This window comes from Caloenas nicobarica, chromosome 1 (assembly GCF_036013445.1).
Source record: "Caloenas nicobarica isolate bCalNic1 chromosome 1, bCalNic1.hap1, whole genome shotgun sequence".
Taxonomy (NCBI): domain Eukaryota; kingdom Metazoa; phylum Chordata; class Aves; order Columbiformes; family Columbidae; genus Caloenas; species Caloenas nicobarica.
The window spans coordinates 53,060,920-53,076,613 of NC_088245.1; the positions used below are offsets into that span (position 1 = coordinate 53,060,920).

Consider the following 15,694-nt stretch of genomic DNA (forward strand, 5'->3'; position numbering starts at 1 on the left):
GAATAGATGCACAGAATTTGCTTTAAACTAAAAATCATTAGCTAACTGATTTTTTCCAGAAAAATTGCCATAATGGCTCACTGTGTAAATAGGTTTATGTAAAAAGTCTCTAATAAATAGTAATATCCTTACTATTCTGATGTAATTGACTATCCAATGCAGTAACAGTGAAGAAAAACCCCAAAGGAATCAATTATACTAATGGCTAAGTGCATTTTATCCATAGAAGAATCTCTGTATAAACAGCCAATTCTCCTTAGAGAAAGCCAAAGTAAAACTACTTAGAATTTTCCAAGAGCTGTCATAATATTCCTTATTAACTTAAATTTAGTATTTGGTACTGCTCATAACAGCAGTAAAATTTAAGGACAGGTGTTAAAAGTCACTGGCTTCAAGTTTTTTTAATTGAATTGAAATCTGACATCACACGGCACCTCTTGATTGTTGTAGTTACTAATAAATCAAAACAAAGGATTTCACAATCTTGAGTCCAAAATTATTCCCAGAATAATTGGAAATGTGGTCCCATTACAAAAATTTCCAGATGAATTTAGCTTATTTATATACACATAGAAGGACACTGCATACTGATTGTAATAGTCAAGACTGCGACTCCTGGCACCTACTTTCATCAGAAATGTTCCCAAAGTATTCACAGCAGGACCAATGGCAAACTGAATCAGGCAATCTTGCAATATCTTTATTATTTTTAGAAAATATGAGAAATGTAAGGCATTATTCCTTGTAGTCAGCTCCTCAGAGACAAAAAAAACAACCTTGTGATAACCAAGGTGACTCAAGAGCCTGCCAAAAATACCATAGCAACATTTTTTTTATATTTTGTCAACTCACCACCTCAGAATTATAAACGCTACATTAACCATCAAAACGAGTAAAATTTCTTCCCATCAATATAAGTTAACCTCAGTTAACACAAAGTGAAAAAGCAATTTTTCACTGGCCTCAAACAAGACTGATTTTGGTATTATATAAAACGCAAATGCCAAACAACATACAGCCTGGACATCTCAAGTTATGGCAACAATCAGTCCACAGAAGCTTTTTTGTGAGCTGGCACATCTGCTTAAACTAGGCTTATGAGAACAACCATCTGCTTTTACATAAAAGAAAAGGAAGCAGCGAAGATGGAAAATGTTGCTACTTTGTGGGAAAGAGCTTTGAGGCGAACTTTCCTCAACCTTGTCATTAAGGGTGAGCTTTTAAACTAGGCAAACCAGGAAACTAGGCAAAAAATTAATATAAATATAAAATAAAGCAATCACATTTTTAAAATACATTTTTAAAATCTTCAAAGCCTTGAAGCTACTAAGTCAAGATAAAATGAGCGTAAAATGCTTAAGAACAGAACTTCCCACTGTGTCCTCACAGGCGAGTCCTTGCTTACTGGACTGATTTCAAACATATAAGTGATTTCCCATGTTGCAGCAAATTCTCTCTGTATTTTAGGAAGATCTTCTATCCATCATTGCAAAGACTTAGCTCTGAGTCTGCATCCTAACACTCTAACTGGTCTCTCCACGTGAAGGCTTCTACAGGTCTCTGCAATCTCAAATTGATGCCTAGATCAGCCAGCAGCTTCCCTGAGTTTCGTGGTAGAGCCGGCGTGAGTGAAGGACTACCAACAGTAGACATGATATTGGGTCAGGGACCACACAAGCAAACTGGAAATACTCAGGTGAGTGTGACCAGATAGGATGGATTTCAGTGAGCTGAGGCAACTCGCTGGTGTCACATGAAGACAACACTTTATAATCTTTGACAGGTCACGTCCATCTAGGGAAGTTCCTGATGACAGGAAAAAGGCAAACCACACCCATCCTCAGTTTAACTTCTCAATAAGCTTATGGAGCAAATTTTCCTCGAGGCCATGCACAGGCCCACAAAGACCAAGAAGAAGATCAAGGGACTGACAAACTTTATTGCCTTCTGTGGTGCAGTGACTGGCTCCAGGAACTAGCGAAGAGCAGTAGTCACAGCTTACAGTGACTTTAGCATGACTTTAAGCAAGGTTTCTGTAGTGTCTTTATAGCCAAATCGTAAATTCAGACAGGTGGACTCTTACGTGGGTAAAAAATTGATAGGACTTTGATGCTTAACAGTGAAGCCTGCAGGTTAAGAGATGTGTTTATTCTTCCTTTTTAGCACTTGCGAGAATGAGAGTATCTAGAGTGCTTCTTGGAGTTCTACAGCCCACCACACTGACTTAGTGGAATGCGTTCAATGGTGGCAAGAGGACTATGGAGCTACAAAGAAAGTCAAGGAGGGATCTAACTACTATCTTCAACTACCTAAAGGAAAGGGAACAGAAAAGATTAAGCCAGACTCTTCTTGGACATGTACAGTGAAAATACAACAGATAATGCATGAAAGCTTTAAATTCAGGATACAAAGAAAAAACTTTGCGGTGAGGGCAAACATTGGAATGGGCTGATGAATCTCTGTCCTTGAAAATATTCAAAACATGGCTGGACAAGGCCCTGGACAACCTGATCTAAGTTGCCCTTGCCTCGTGCAGTGATCTTGACCAGATGACCTCCAGAGGCAACTTCCAAGTTCAAATATTTCATCACAATTCTATGATTTGGCCCATTTTGGAAGCAGTACCAAAATTCAATTGCCTCAGGCAGCTGCAAGAGGAACTAGATTCCTTCTTGTCCAAGAAAATTGTTGGATCCATACCATCTGATTAGTTACAGAGTCCTCTAGCATCCTCTAGAATGCTTTGTCAGTTTTGAAATCCATAGCATAGGAAGTGTAGACACAAGTTATAGTCATAATTCTTTCCCATTTTCCCTTTGAAGAAATTTTAGCTCTGAGATAGTCATAGTCAGTCCTTGTGCTCTTACCCTTCCACTGTGCATTTACAAACAATCCATAGAGCAGATGAATCTTCCAGGGAAATACAACAGCATTATAGATTTCAGAATATGTACCCTTATAGTACCACTAAGAAAACAACTTTTTTTAAATGTACTTTCATAGTAATAGTAAAAAACTCTTTTTTTTTTAACATCACCGGAACTACTTATATGTATTTTCCCCACAAAAGAACACTGTAATTTCCTTTTATTCTGCCTAAAGGTTCTTCTTTGAGAATAATTTTTATCCTCCAAGCTGAGGAAAAATCAAACAGCTAGAAATTCCAACATGCGATTTGGCTTCATTTCCACACTGCTATGAAACTGCAGTATCTCTTACCACCATGTGTGTACATCTGTTTGTTTGAACTTAGATTTGTTGGTGCTGTCTGAGTACCAATAATTTAGTAAAGCTTTATGCACTGGTCTGGAAAGAGTAATCCTACAGTTAGAACAGGAAGTCGCGTCCTCTTCGCAATAACAAGAAACAATGAAATGTTTCAGACACACAACCTTAATGACAAGTGTCTGAAAAGTTCATAATTTTTTAAAACTCTAATCACATTTCTACAATTTCCACTGTAGCTTCTTTTTCGTTGTTTTTGGGGTGATCTGAAATATTGTGAAATAACTGAAAGTAATACATTTCAAACACTCTTAAAATTGTTGCAGAGCAAGATAAAACCAACGTGGATGGATCATTAAATCAAGCAAGAGCCAGCACGAGTCATAGTCAGTCTGGAGCTGTGCCTCAGCTGCCTGAGCAGCCAGCAGTTAAAGAGGAGCAGCTGGGTTCCACCTGTCTTTCTGTCCATGGAGTACCCTGAAAGAGCTGAAATAAACTTTGCCAATCCACCTCCTCTCAAATTTGGTGGATATGATGATCATGTTCTAGGACTTCGGCAGATGGTCATCTAGGCAGCTCAGTTACTTTCCTCAGGAAAGCCAGCTACTTAATGTTCTTCATTCTGTAGATTTTACAAGTAAAGATACCGACTTTCTATCAAAAATGAAAAAAACTCACACTGGAAGGAAAATTTGCCTGTAGTGTGAATCCCCAAATAATTGTCTCCCCAAGAAAAACTGTTAAATAGGTACTCTTCCACAATATTCTAAACTGGCAATGCCCCAGAGCACAGAACTCGGATGAGTGGTTTTTTGAGTAATAACTTACATTACAAGGACTTAATTCTGCTCATAGTAGTATATGTACAACTCAACATAAATGGATGTTGCACGCAGACAGCCAAGGGCAAAATCCAGTACAAAATATTTCAAAAGGATAAAAACATTGGACTAAAAAAGCCCCACATTTTACAAGTGAAGTACTGGAATAAAACCAGCTGTATTCATAACCATATAAAAACATTCTGCATTAATGTCCCTAATTTCAGGAAGGATATTAGGAGTAACAGAAAAGCTACAGGGCATCTGGGAGTGAATGACCCACACAGTGTAATTAAAACCAGTACTAAATAAACCACTGGAAAGGAACAAACACAAGGAGGTTATTAATTAAAAACTATAATACTCTCAATATGCAAACGGGCAGCTACAAGTTAGGCTCAGAATAATTACCTTCTTGGTTTTCAAACTGTTCTGACAACAGATGGTAGCAGCAGCCTACACTGCAAACTGCTTTGATTTCAGGTTTGGCAGTAAAGATTCGTAGTGTATTTGCAGCAAGATCGCCACACGTATGCAGACCCACTATCATACAGTCCTAAGAAGAAAAAGAAAAAAAACAAATAAGCAACAATAAAGCATCTCCCTCTTCAACTGAAAGAGCAAGAATAACAAGAAACTCCAAAACCCAAACATGCTACAAATGGCTATTGAGCTGCAAGGTTTAAATACACAACTCAGTGAGGACTCCTGGTGCTCTGTTCTGGAATTTTTCAGTGCAAAATAAAAGCTCTTCAGTGCTAAGACAACAGGGTGCATCGCCTCCGAGGGAGCACCAGACCACCCCTTGCTTTGCTCAGGTAAGGAACTACACATCTCTGCACTTCACCTTCACCACCCAGGAAGAAGCAGAAGCTCAAGACTATAAATAGCAGCTGGTTTACCTGCATGGAAGGGAACATCCGTGTGGTGACTGGACATGGGCCACTTTCTTGTTTTTCTGAACTTTCTTGTTAGTATTATTATTATTACAACCACTGCTATTTCCTTTTGTTCCTTCAGGTTCACTGCTGTAGGTCTGGCTGGACCTACCTATAGCACTTCTGCTACTTTGAATTGCTACAATCAAAACAATTTCCTAAATGCAAGTGTAGTACAAACAGCAGGCCCTTCTCCATCTGCTTTGTTATTTCCAAAACTGCAGTACTGCTGCAGTTTTGCAGTGTGCCTACTACTATTCAACAACAAATTATCCCTCTTATCACCATTCATAACAAGATTTTTCCTTCTAGCGTTATGGGTTGGAATATACATGGTAAAACACGGTGTTGCTTTGAATTTCGGTTTTATTTATTAACAAGGTTATCAACAAGGAATTAGCCCAGGGACATTCCATTGTGACACTTTTCTGTAATCATTCTGATTTTCCTTGCACATCTATTTTTGCTGCTCTATATTTGATGTTCTCACACATCTGTATTATATATGTATGTGTGAAGCAGTAAAATCTCCCCTTTATTCCTCTGTTTTGAATTCTTAATGTTCCCCTTCTCACCTTCCACTTTGTGCTACTTCTCTGTGCTTGCCCTCTCCTTGTCTTAGGATCCAAAATTTTTAGATGGCAAAAGTTCAGTTTCAGTCCAGCTTAGTTTTTAATGACTTTTTTCCTATCAGTCGGCTTCAGGTCACCATTCCAGGAAGTTTTTTTTTTCCACATGGAATTACAGAAATAGCGGAACAAGACTAAAGTTTGGAAGCTAAGGGAAGATGTGCACTTGCAAGGGCAGCATTTATACCCCAGGACAGAAAAAGTTGCAATTCTTTCAGGAGAAATGCAGTGGAAAATAGCTACCACATGCAAGATACAGGAAACTTCTGAACAATATCGGGGCAGTCTGTCTGTGTCAAGTACATGTTTGCACCATCATTGACTTCATTGGGGTTGCCTGGGCATAACTGAAAGTACTTTCTTGATCATTGGCTTAAGTGCAGCAAAATTTAATCTCTCACTATTAGGCCTGGTCTATATAAAACCATGCATTCTTATACCCATATTTCATCAGCGAATTCATTTCAGAACTTACTGTATAAATCAGTAAATCCTAATTTTCCCCATTCCCTATTTGTCTCCAGTTTAGGAAAATTTAAGAAAAAAAAAATCCATTTATGGTTACAATAAAAACTTGTAAATGTTTACAAAACTATTTCTAAAAAAAAATTTATCCTAAAAAAATCGCAAAATACTTTTAAAATGTGTACATGATTGCACATTTTAAAGTGTTTTAATTAAACACATTCATCACATGTAACGTGCAGTTTGGTTATTACTACTTTTTAACACAATGAGGCTTTTACCTTTTCTGACAGTAATTTTGTTTTGTTTTGTTTTTGTTTTGTTGGTTTTTAATAAAGTTTTTTTTAATCAAGAAAGGCAGTGATACAGGACTTCTGCCTTTTACATCATACAGATTGAATGCTAAGAGGACACAAAATCCAACTGTGCAAATGTAAAAGCACATGTTTCATCAACAAACCCTGCTGCTCGGGATGTCTTTTGCAGACAGACATGAGTTTGCTCCACACGTTCTCAGATACTCAGTCAGATTTATTAGCTCTAGTTACAAGGCCATCAGCGTAAACCTATGGTCTTGAATCAGAGATTAATTATACCCCTGAATATAATGGTGCAGTTACTACTGAACACAGGCAAGTTTTTATCTTTCCATAAAAGACCAAATGTATCTACCCAATCAACGTGCATCAGCTCAGGAATAGGAACTGAACAGCTTCTAGACTTGGGTCACTGTCTTTGGGCAGCTGAGCTTCGGTTTGTTTGTTTAGACACAACCCCTGCCAGCTAGTAAATTACTAAATGAAATTAAAGGAATTCTGAAAAGTCGAAATATAAAAACATTCTTTGGAAATAGGACTCTTTACAAACTCTCTCTGTTGAGCACTATACACAATAAATTCTCCTATGACTTCGAAGTTTAAATATAAAACTTAAAAAATAAGAAATTTCAGGAAAATTGAAATTCCAGTGCTTAATATATCCATCTACCTGGTAACTATAGCTCTTTTCATCATAATTAGATGTTATCTATAACCACAGTGGTAAAATACCTGAATGTGCTAATATGTATGCTGTTAAGTTTGACAGCTGATTATTATCTACCCCATAAATTCTAAAGGCTGCTTTACATAATAAATATTTTCAAAATTATCCTAACACATACATTGAAAAACAATCTGTATCTGCTAGACATACTTCTGCTAACTGGTTGAAAAAAACATTATTGGGACAGAATATTCATTTTTACCACTGACAGCACCCCACGTGAATATGGCAAGATAAAAACAATGGACAATCTACTTCAAATATTAGTAAAATAACCTCCAGGTCTGTTATGATGTCACTGAGTTCTGTTTCTGCTGTGATGCAAGAGGTCAAAGGAAAATACAGGTTTGATTCACTTGACTTGCTTGCTTTAGCCTTGAGAGATGCCATTTTTCTTTGCGCCTTTTCCTCTTCACAGAGCTCCCCGCAGTTACACTGAGATGAAGAAGAAACTTCTACAGCATCAGCAGGCAGAACATTTAGAATAGCAAGAACCTCTTCAGAAAGTTTGCTCTCATCAGACTGTGTCTGAGCCACCAAATCAACTTGAGTTTGTTTGCTGGTTTCAGATGTAGCTACTTCTGTGAAGCCACAAGAAAGAATTAAATCTTGGATAGTCACTTGGTCCTGACTTTGAAGACTGCTATCATTATTTAAGGGTTTTTCAATGATTGCTTTACATCTAATTTCACTTTCCACTGGCCTGTCATTTGACTTTTCCAACGTCTGGCTTTTGAGGTTTGCTCTTCCTCGACTCTGATATGCTCTCCAGTGTTTCTTCAATTTTCTGTTCCTTTCATGAGCACCATTCGTGTTGGTGTTTGAGGAGTCAATTCCATAAACTTTTAAGTTATACTGCATGGACAAAAATGAACTCAGGTAGCCTTTTCCAGAACCTATATCGATCACCTAGATAATAGGGGGGAAAAAAATTGCTATATTAATGAGCAACAAGACACACTTCAATCAAATGCAAAATAATTCCCTAAAAATATAAGCATGGATTTCATAATTGCCTTATCAGCTATCCCTCCTAATACATTGAGTTCATTTGCTTTGTTGATCCATGTTCTGGCTTTAAAATATAGAATTAAGTCTTAACTGATTTGCTCCAGAAAACAGACACTGCAACGCTTATGCAATGCACATGTCCTGACACTTCTGCGAAAGACTTTGACTATATTTTTTGACACAGAACTCCCTTCTGCTAAATAAAATAACAATAAACATCACCAACACTGCCTGCCCTTGCTAAACTAGGTCAGGACATAGAGTTAGCAAAGAAAGTATTTACAGTATTTAGCTTTAAGCAACTAGCTCCCGAACTGAGGAGTCTGTGTATCACTAGGTATATGGAAATAAGCATCTTCAGATTTGGTGCCTAACTCAATCACTTCAGATGTGACCTAAAGATAGGTGATATTAATACCCTCCTTTATGTCAGAATGCTTATTTATACCACTTTTCCATTCTGTGCAAATGATCCATACAGCTTTGATTAAAATAAGGATGCTTTTGTAATAAAACAAAGGAGATCAGCTGTCACATGTGCTTTCCACTGCCTGTCCAGAGGAAGGAGAGGATAGAGGGGATAATGAGCTGACAGTTTTGTTTGTCTCTTAGCTAATAGTGTGTGCTACTTCAGTGACTGATATAGCACAGGAAGAAAAACACTATACAGAGTAGTAACAGCAAAGAGGCTAACCTGAGACCTTTAAGTACATAATCACAGCTTTATGTCATGTGTGTTTTAATTTGTAATAAATATATAATAAAATATTTTACAAGAATAGGCAGAGTGATATTTCTTTAAGGAAAAAAAAATATAAAGTTCATTTCCATTCAGATATCTACCAAAAATTATACTGACTAGATATAATGACTTCTTTGTAGATGTTCCTGAAAGTGTTTGATTCAAGAACATCATGTCTTGTTCTTGGTCTGTCACACATTCATAAGAAAGCTTACACTGATATTTGTAAGTCCAAATAGTAGCATACACAACACAGATCCATCTTAAACTCAATTGCATAGTTTTTTACCAGGTGCGAATATTCAGTACAGCAACACCCTTCCTGAAATGAAATATTTATTCCTTATTCTACGAAAGTTAAAGATTTGTACATCCATGGAATTAGAAAGAAAAATGTGAACCAATGTCACTAAGGACTGCGCAAAACAGTGGAGAATACACACTATTAAGTAAAAATTGTTTACCCAGGCTGCATGTGGCTTTCTCATCTGCACTCTTAGTGTGATATTGCTGCATGCTTGCATCTAGTTATGCTATAATTCTCAAATTTCTTGAATGAAATCAGCATAGGAGTGGATTTAGTGAAACAGGATTGATATAATCTAAGCATACTTTTTAAAATGTCATTCATTTATCTATCACATTTATCACCAATATTCTCCTACATTATTTAAAAGTGAAGGAAAGAGAAGTGTGCAAGGATTAATTTTACCCACTATTTTATCTAACAGATACTACTGTTACGCAGAATAGGCACATCTCCACTTTGCATGGCTTTTGTTTCTGAGAAAGGCAGCATTTGGACACAGAGTCAGCCAGGGAATTATTCCTCACTCCTAAGTGTGACCTCTAGTGGCTGTAAAGACAAACTGCTGTTTGGGTTTTTTTTAGTTGTTTCCAAGTAAAAAGAAAACAGTCATATATTGTTAAATTAGCACTGGGAGAATAGTTTTAAACCAAAAGGAAAATTTGACTAAAAATAAGCAGGCAATGATCTTGTGCTAAACAAACAGACTGCATGAAATTAATCCCTGCTTTACATTCCCTTGATTACATAAGGAAAGGCAATCAGCAATCCATAGCGTATCTGCCAAGCATGAACTTTTAAAATGAAATTTCCATGATATAATGAACTCCAAAGGTCTTGTCCATAGTGAGTTGGGTACTATGCTTAAATACAATTTCTGGCACAGCAAAATCCAGAACTTTGTTTCTAGAAGAATTCCAACATTTCCCAGCACCAAATTAACAAATTTAGTGTGATGCTGAATGCAGAATTATATCATATTTACATTACACATTGCAACTCTTGCTGCACATGCTGAAATTTCCAAGGAAAACTTTCACAAATACATTAAAGAAAACAAATGTGCATTTAAACAAAGAAAAATCATCACTGGCTTCTTTCTTCTCAGAGTTTAATCAGAACTTTTTTATAAAATAAAGTTCCACTTGTACCTTGAGAACAATGCTTTAAAAGGGTGGTAAATAACTGAAAAATGCCCTTTAGTTAGTTTGGTTTAATGTTTTAATTCAAATCAATAACCTAGAAGTAATTACAGTAGTAATATTTTTTCTTTTATTCTCATTATTCATTATACTACATTATAAAATAACACAAAAGAGTAATATCCTCTACCACCCATCACAAATCATGGGACGGAGGTGAAATGGAGGGCTTTTTTCAAGCCGTCAGTGATCTGTAATATCTGAAAGAAACACCCTGAGGACACGTGCTGTTGTAAAGCATGTATTGTGTTTTCATAGCTCTAGATCTTTTAATTAAGTGCCTTATATATTTTGTTTTGTGAGGAGAACAGAAAAAAAAATCAATAAGAAAAAAGCTCTCCTAAAACTTTACAATTTCTATATCTTTTTAAGTTGAAAGGTAACCAAAACCAAAAGAGTTGCTTTTTTAATAACTAAAAGGAGGCTTTTTTTTTTTTAATGTAACTGGAAAGCTCTTTTCATATATTAGGGATTTGCAACTTTGCACAAATAAATTTTGTTACAGTGTATGACTAAAATGGAAAAAAAATAATATAGACCAGTCAGCATTTTGTATTCAGTGATATACTGCAATAATATTTTTCATTAAATGTTACAATTTTTTCAAAAAATAAACAGAAAATAATCTTTTGTCTAAGGACATTCCAAGCCATCTGATAAAAGTGCATAATCACTGGATGAAATTGCAGCATATTGACAGATACTTAATAATGATTGGTTTGAGATTTTATTGGTAACCAGCTACATCGGGACTTAGGTTAGGCCATTAAGGTGGCTCTACTCTTTTAGTGTCTGAATATGGGTTTTCCTTTCCTTTCATTCCTGAATCTCACAGGAACTATTTAAAATCTAAACGAAAATGCTATATGAAACGCCACCTTCCAGCAAATGCAGGGAATATTTTGTATTGCATTATAAGCAAACTACACTCTCTGGCAGCTTTTTCAGTATGTGAAAGTCTTCAACAGTTGAAGGACTAATACTTGCCTGAAGCAAAGGTAAGCAAGGCAAAAAAACTGCTAATGATGGCAGAAATTACTTTCACAAATCTGCTGCTACTGGATTTTTATTCTTTAGAGTGTATCTACTTTACAGCTGTTGAGGGCACCCACACTTGTCACTGTGGGTGGCTCTTGAAAGAGCTGTGGGAGAGATCGCCTTCCATCGCTGTAAGCCGTCGCAGATGCTCACAAATCGATTGCATCTCATTCAATAATATTTGGCCTTAACTGCAGCTCTCTGTTTACCTGGTAATCCCAGTTGTAAGGAGAAGACTGCCTAAAACTCTGCCTTCATCAGTTGTTCCTCACAAAACAGATGGTCAGGATTCAGAGTTTTGATCTGTTTCTAAGGATGCCACAGGTCTGACCCAAGCCTATCGAGAGTACTGCATCATTTATATTATCTAAATTAAACTCACTCTGAGCCAAACAACCTCCAAATCAAGGTTCAGCTTCAGAAACTCAGAGCAATTTCCAAGTTTTGGGGCCTGACCTTCAGTCTATGGTGGCAGCAGCAGCGACTCAGGATGCTGCAGTTACACCCTGGCTACTAAACTGAACACAGCACGGCCACATACTCCACCCCAGTGCAAAATTGGCCATACCATTAGTTTTTAGCAAACCCTCTGGCACAGGTATGAAGCAGGCCAACGAGCACCCTCCCACTGCAAAGGCCAGGCACAATTTGGGGAACAAAACACATCAGAGACCATAGAAATACGGAGTCAGCAAGCCCAACTGCAGCTGTCTCTCCTCCCTTACCCACGTCTGACATTTTAATTTTAAACCACACTCAGACATACTCAGGGAAAAAAAAAGGCTCAGAGGGAATATGTTTAGAATAGAATCTGGGCAGATACCTTATTAATCTTTGGTTTTAAACAAATGTAGTTTGTTCTCCACAAATCTTTGTGGGAATGAATATTAGGCTGAAGAAAACTGGTCTCCATTTATACACTTATACTTTGCATAGAAAGCAAGTGCAGCTCAGATGTAGAAAGGAATCAAATGCAGTGTCCAGAGCCACTAGCCATCCACAGTTTAAAGGGAGGACGAAGCTAGACTAGCCAGTTATTAGCATTACAGAGATTAAAATTATCAAACCAACTCAGTTCACTCAAATACTTAAAAATTTAGTCTTACCACAACAAAGGTCTAAGATGTGGAATACAACAGAAAGTTTAACGTTGAAAAAGCGTACAGAAAATTACATGTATGTAAACCAAAGAAATGGTATTGGTGTTACTTTTGTCACAGAGAATGTGAAGTACACTATTGTTGTGGTGCTCATGTTTTGTCAACAGATCCATAAGAAAACATCTACAAGGTTTTAATGCAACATTGGTCTAGTGCACTGTGCAATCATAATTACCTGTAAAAAAAAGGTAAGTTTGAGAAAGGAATCCTTCAATTCTTCATGAACCAAGGATGAACTTGCCATCTGATGTATGAAATGCCCGATTCATCATTATTGGGTGTATTGTGGTGTTGGGTGCCCAGATCTTGCATGTGTTCTACCCAATATACTTCATGCACATGAATCTCTGCTTAATCTGGTTTCTATTCAAACTAAAATGTCATAACTAAATTCCTAATTGAAGATCTCAATCCATGTTAAAGAAAGGTGGACAGCATTAAACAACAGGAAACACTTTAAATCCCTTGTACCAGAAGAAGAAGACGTGCTTTCATGATTTCTCAGATTTTCTGCTTTGGTGTCTATGTGATAGTCCTTGACAGAAGGAAAAGAGTGAAGTTTTACTCTGATGTCTATGGTAAATTGCCAGTAATATGATACTGATAAAAAAGGCAGTACTCATGCATAGCAAAAACCAGTACAATTTTTAGCTGTTCAACGTATAGAGCATGATTATAAATCATTGAAAGGAAGCTCCTTTGGGACAATACATTTGTACACAAAATTGATCTCCAGCTTGGCCCTAAAGGCTCTTCTTAAGCTACAATTATTTCCAGGAAAACCAAGAAAAGCAGTCACAGAATATCAAAATAGGGTATTCAAACACAGTAAGGAGAATAATATGGAAAGCACACAGTAACATACAATAAGAACTGCTTCCTTACCTGCTTTATACCACAATAATTTGCTATTTTGTCTACCAGCTCTGACATCACCTGCACTTCATGTGATTTCTTATTATTCATAAACTCATCAGTTTTGATACCTGTACCAGATTAACAATATAAATACACATTAATGTAATACATAATATTAAAGACTCGCAATCAATCAGAAAAAAGCCAGGCTAAAAAAATGCTATAGCACTTTTATATTTTAAGGATAGTAATTTTTAATTAAAAACTCACTAGATTATTACAAGATTAAACTTCTCAATTATAGATGAATTAGTAACATTCAACACACTGTAAAACTTAGCATTGTGAGTTTTCTTAAGATGCAGCATATCTAACACCAGACCAGATATTAGACAATAGCTACGACTATAAAACTGTACTATTTCTTCTTGTTCATTAAAATATTTGTTTTAATGTTGTTTAGCTCATTTACTTTTACATATATGAAGTATAAGAGCAGAGACAATTAATAATCACACTGTATAGCTGTGTACAGCTGCAGATTTGCTCACAATATTAAATGGGAGATATCTCAATTAAAATTTATGAATGATTCCGGGGAAATTCAGAGGAAGATGAACATTCTTTTTCTCTTTATTTACCCTGTGGAGGGGCAAAGGAAAGACATGGACCTGTTGGAGGGGGTCCAGAGAAGGGCCACCAAGATGATTAGAGGGCTGGAACAGCTCTCCTGTGAGGCCAGGCTGAGAGAGCTGGGGTTGATCACCCCAGAGAAGAGAAGGCTCTGGGGAGACCTTGTTGCAGCTTTTCAGTACTTAAAAGGGGCCTATAAGAAAGATGGAGACAGACTTTTCAGAAGCACATGTTGTGACAGGGCAAGGGGTAATGGTTTTAAACTAGAAGAGGGGAGATTCAGGTTAGATAGGAGAAAGTAAGTTTTTACAATGAGGGTGGTGAAACACCAGCCATCATCCAAAACACAGCAAAGACAGTATCTCTCATCCCCTCTGTAAGGAGTGCATACTATATACCTCATTGACAACTTTCACCCAACAATCAATGAGGGTGGTAAAATACTGGCACAGGTTGCCCAGAGAGGTGGTCGATGCCCCATCCCTGGAGACATTCCAGGCCGGGCTGGACGGGGCTCTGAGCAACCGGATCTAGTTGAAGATGTCCCTGCTCATTGCAGGAAGGTTGGACTAGATGACCTTTGAAGGTTCCTTCCAATACAAACTATTCTATGATTCTATGGGCTATAGAACTGCTACGTCTTTCCAGTAGAAAATTACTGGAGAATGTGTTAACAAGATGGAGTCAGTCTCTACCATGGGTTTACTGCTTGTGGAGCACACCAGGCACCCACGTGCTGATCTCTACATCCCCCAACCAAAGGAGGAGCTCAGAAGTTGCTCCCTTGTAAGAAACCCACATTTCTCTTAGGCCACCAACACTACAGGACACTTGGCTCTAGTCAAATGGATGGAAATTTTTGAACTTCTCAGTGAGGGTAGAAGAAACCAGACTGCTACAGAGGACCATGCTCCTAGAAAACAAGACTTTTTTTTTTCACATGACTAGGCGGATTAATATATTTTCCCATTCTCTGTTTTTTACGCAGTATGTGTTCATCTGTCCAGAAACTGATCATTAGGCAAAACGTATGTGCATTCCTTGATCAGATCATGCTGGGAAAGGAGCCAAGCGTGTTACTTCTTTAAAAGAGAGTGGGGAATTGAATGGAGCTCATGAGAAACCTAGTGTTTTCTCTATTTTTCACTAAACCCATAGGATCTGTCTATTTCTTAAACATGTGGGTTTTTATAATAAACTGTTAGGACAATACTTAAAATCTAATATAGACTCTACGAACTGACAGAAGAAAAAAGAGACTAAAAGACTTTTAAACAAAACAAATAGCAGAAAAAAGTGTTTGTCATTTCACTAAAGATTCTCCTTAATTTTAAAATGGTGAAGATCTCCACTGTCTCCTAAAAAAGTCCTCATTTGTAAGCATTTCAGATGAAAGAAGAAAACCTAGAAAACAATTTAAAAGTTCTCCTTTTTTGTTTACACTTGAATATTTTTGTGTCTGGGTAGACTCATGAGAAAAAAAAAATGCAAAATGGGAAAAGGAAGAAATGGACATTTAACTTCTTGACAGAAATAAAAGTTACGTTTGTTCTCCAAAGTAGCGCTGCCACTTTGAACCATCACCATGCATCACACCTTTTAGTCTTTGCTATAGTATGAA

At 37.0% G+C, this 15,694-nt stretch overlaps 1 protein-coding gene across 1 annotated transcript in view; it reads right to left on the reverse strand.

Annotated features, from left to right (window-relative positions):
• Positions 1-15,694, reverse strand: part of METTL25 (methyltransferase like 25) — a 65,138-nt gene that overhangs the window by 36,345 nt on the left and 13,099 nt on the right. The window contains exons 3-5 of the mRNA XM_065643097.1: positions 13,468-13,568; positions 7,399-8,031; positions 4,458-4,602 (exon numbers count right to left, since the gene is read on the reverse strand). Of these exons, the coding sequence (XP_065499169.1) occupies positions 4,458-4,602; positions 7,399-8,031; positions 13,468-13,568 (879 nt within the window). The remainder of the gene's footprint in view (positions 1-4,457; positions 4,603-7,398; positions 8,032-13,467; positions 13,569-15,694) is intronic.